At 41.0% G+C, this 3,507-nt stretch overlaps 1 protein-coding gene across 1 annotated transcript; it reads left to right on the forward strand.

Moving 5' to 3' along the window:
* Window positions 1–1,263, forward strand: LOC109340956. Its single transcript, XM_019578729.1, has one exon. It carries the CDS (start codon window positions 1–3, stop codon window positions 1,261–1,263), a length of 1,263 nt encoding a protein of 420 aa, XP_019434274.1.
* The last annotated feature ends 2,244 nt before the right edge of the window (window positions 1,264–3,507 follow it).

Consider the following 3,507-nt stretch of genomic DNA (forward strand, 5'->3'; position numbering starts at 1 on the left):
ATGAGCTCCAATTCTGGTCCTTGGAGCTGTATTGGGGACTTCAATGTGGTCTTGGGTTCTCATGAATGTAGAGGTCCTACGTTGCCTAGCAAAATTCCCTTAGAGGATTTCCAAAACTTCACTGAGGATGCTAATTTAATTCACTTGAACACCAGGGGAGTTGATTTTACTTGGACTAATAAAAGAAGAGGAGCATCCCTCACTGAGAAAAAGCTGGATAGAGTTTTGTGCAATGAGGATTGGATCTCTTCTTGGAATCAGGTCCTTTGTTGTACCCTTCCTAGGATTTCCTTTGTTCATAATCCCATTCTTTTCTGCTCCTTAGACTCTGATGCTAGAAGGTCTTCCTATTTTCGTTTCCTCAAAATGTGGACTAGCCATCCTGACTGCATTAGAGTCATACTTGATGCTTGGAAGGAGGACATATTGGGTTGCCCAATGTTCATCTTAGTAGAAAAGCTTAAAAGGTTGAAGTGTAAGCTAAAAATTTGGAATTGGAATGTCTTTGGGAACATTCACCAACAAGTTAAGGAAGCTCTATCCTCTGTGGATGTTATTCAGGCTTGTATAAATGATCATGGTCCTACCACTGATCTTTTGAATCAGGAATGTGTGGCTCAGGGAAATTTGTTGAAGGCCCTAGCTATGGAAGAAGAATTCTGGAGGGAAAAGTCCAGGCTTAATTGGCATAGCAGTGGAGACAGGAACACCAACTTTTTCCACAAAATTACTAAGCTTAGGCAGGTGGCTAAATCCATGTCTGTCATTAGGGATGGTGACAGAATCCTCATCAACCAAGATGACATTGCTAATCATGCTTTAAGCTACTATCAGGCTTTGTTTGCTACTCCTAATAACAAATCTTCAAATGACTTGATTCAGAAGGTTATTCCTAGTATGGTCAGTGCAGAGGAAAATCATAACCTCATTGGCAACCCTTCCCTAGAGGAAATCAAATCTGTTGTCTTCTCATTAAATGGTGAAGGGGCCCCCGGACCTGATGGGTTTGGTGGTGCTTCCTATCAGAAGTATTGGGACATAGTTGGAACGGATGTGTGCAACTCAGTCAAGCAATTCTTCTCTCAGAGTTGGTTATTGCCTAATCTCAATTCCAATTCTGTGGTTCTGATCCCTAAAACTGTTAATGCAGATAAAATTGAAGATTTTAGACCTATAGCCCTGGCTAACTTCCAATTCAAAATCATCTCTAAAGTGCTTGCAGATAGGTTGGCTGTCATTGCTGCTAGAATAATCTCCCCTTAGTAGAAGGGTTTTATCAAGGATAGACACATCTATGATGGAATTTGCTCTGCCTCTGAAGCAATTAACCTCCTTGACCATAAATGTTTTGGAGGGAACATGGCTATAAAGCTGGATGTGAGGAAAGCATTTAACACTCTGGATTGGGATTTCTTGTTGGAGACTCTGAGAGCCTTTGGTTTTCATGCAAATTTTATCAAGTGGATCAGAGTTATTCTTCATTCTGCTAAGCTCTCAATTTGTGTAAATGGGCAGAATGCTGGCTTTTTAAATTGTCTCAGAGGTGTGAGGCAAGGAGATCCCCTATCTCCCTTGCTTTTTTGTTTAGCTGAGGATGTTTTGAGCAGGGGTCTCTCTAAGTTGATTATGGACAAAAGAATAAGCACAATAGCAGGGCCTAAGGGTTTATGCATTCCCAGCCATGTTCTTTATGCGGATGATATTCTCATTTTCTGTAAAGGCATTATGAGAGAATTACTTGCCCTTATGGATTTGCTAAAGCAGTATGCTGATGTTTCTGGTCAGCACATTAACCTTTCCAAATGTAAATTTTACATTACTACTGCCTCTGCTAGAAAGATTGCTATGTTGTCCTCCTATCTGGGTTTTCATGCTGGGGTGCTTCCCTTCACTTATTTAGGTGTCCCCTTGTTCAAGGGTAAGCCTAAATCTTTTCACTTGAAGCCAATTGCTGACAGAATCCTGAGCAAACTCTCAAAGTGGAAAGGGCTTTCTCTCTCCCTTATGGGCAGAGTTGAGTTGGTTAAGTCAGTGTTACATAGCATGCTTCTTTACAGCTTCCATATATATGCTTGGCCTCAGGGATTGCTTAACAAGTTGGATTCCTCAATAAGGAATTTTATTTGGTCAGGGGATACTAATGCTAAAAAGCTTGTCACTGTGGCCTGGTCTCAAGTTTGTACTCCCTTTAAAAAGGGTGGTCTGGGCATTAGATCTCTAAAGAAGTTGAACCAAGCTGCCCTCATCAAGCTTGCTTGGGAAATGTTGAGTTCTGATAAGGATTAGGCTGAGTTCTATAGAAACAGATTTGGTTTGGGTGTGAATCCTTCACAAAGATATTTCAAGTCTTCAGTGTGGCCTGGAATCAAACTTAATTGGCAAATTGCTATTGACAACTCAATTTGGATTATAGGGAAGGGTAACAAAGTTAGCTTCTGGAAGGACAATTGGTTGGGTGAATCTTTGGTGGATCAGCTGCAAATTCCCAAGGAGTTGTATCCTCAATTATAGGCAAGAGTTGCTGACTTTAGGTGCAATGCAACTTGGACAATTCCTAAAGTGTTGGTGGATAATTCAATAGCTATGACCTTGGCTTCTGGTAATGAGGACAAAATATGTTGGAGGGGTACTTCTGAAGGGGGACTCAAGCTAAAAGAGGCTTACAACCTAATAACCTCTTCTCATACTCAGCCAAACTGGTGCTTAAATATTTGGTCTCTGGACATCCCCCCTTCAAAATCTTTCACTACTTGGAGGTTAATCAACAACAAAATGCCAACTGATGAAAACCTCAAAAAAAGAGGTTGTCAGCTTCCATCAATGTGTAGCATTTGCTCAGCCTCAATGGAAAGTTCTGACCACCTTTTCTTGACATGTCCTTTTGCTGAGTATATATGGAACTGGATTAACAACATTTTCTGCATCAACATGGACACTTCAACCATTAACTCTATGCTTTTAGCTTGCAGAAATGACTGGTCTGCCCAAATCAAGGTGTTGTTCTATGCTTGTATAACTCGCACGGTTAGCACTATATGGTGGTGCAGGAATCATATCCGTTTCAATGATAAGAGATTCAATTTGCCTCAAGCTTTGAATAGGATTATAATGGCCACTAATCTTTCGGGGAACTCCACTTCAGCAACATCAAAGCCTTCTATGCAGGAACTCTGCATTATGAAGGCTTTTAAAGTTACAACCAATAATCCCAGAGCTCCTTCCATAATTGAGGTCGTTTGGCAGCCCCCTGATACTGGCTGGATCAAAATTAACTCCGATGGGGCAGCTATGGGAAGTCCTGGTCTAGCTGGAGGGGGTGCAATCTTCAGAAACTCTTCTGGTCATGTTCTGGCTTGCTTTTCTCAATTCCTTGATATCCAAGATTCCCTTTTTGCCGAGTTGAATGCAGCAATTACTTCTATTAATTTTGCTTATTCAAAAGGTTGGAAGACAGTGTGGTTAGAGAGTGATTCCTCTCTAGTGGTTGACATTTTTAAGGGTAAACAT

This window comes from Lupinus angustifolius, unplaced genomic scaffold (genome assembly GCF_001865875.1).
Source record: "Lupinus angustifolius cultivar Tanjil unplaced genomic scaffold, LupAngTanjil_v1.0 Scaffold_303, whole genome shotgun sequence".
NCBI classification, from domain to species: domain Eukaryota; kingdom Viridiplantae; phylum Streptophyta; class Magnoliopsida; order Fabales; family Fabaceae; genus Lupinus; species Lupinus angustifolius.

Bases quoted from the DNA above. Each gene is read 5' to 3' on its own strand.
- LOC109340956 (XM_019578729.1), top strand. From the start codon at position 1: ATGAGCTCCAATTCTGGTCCTTGGAGCTGTATTGGGGACTTCAATGTG.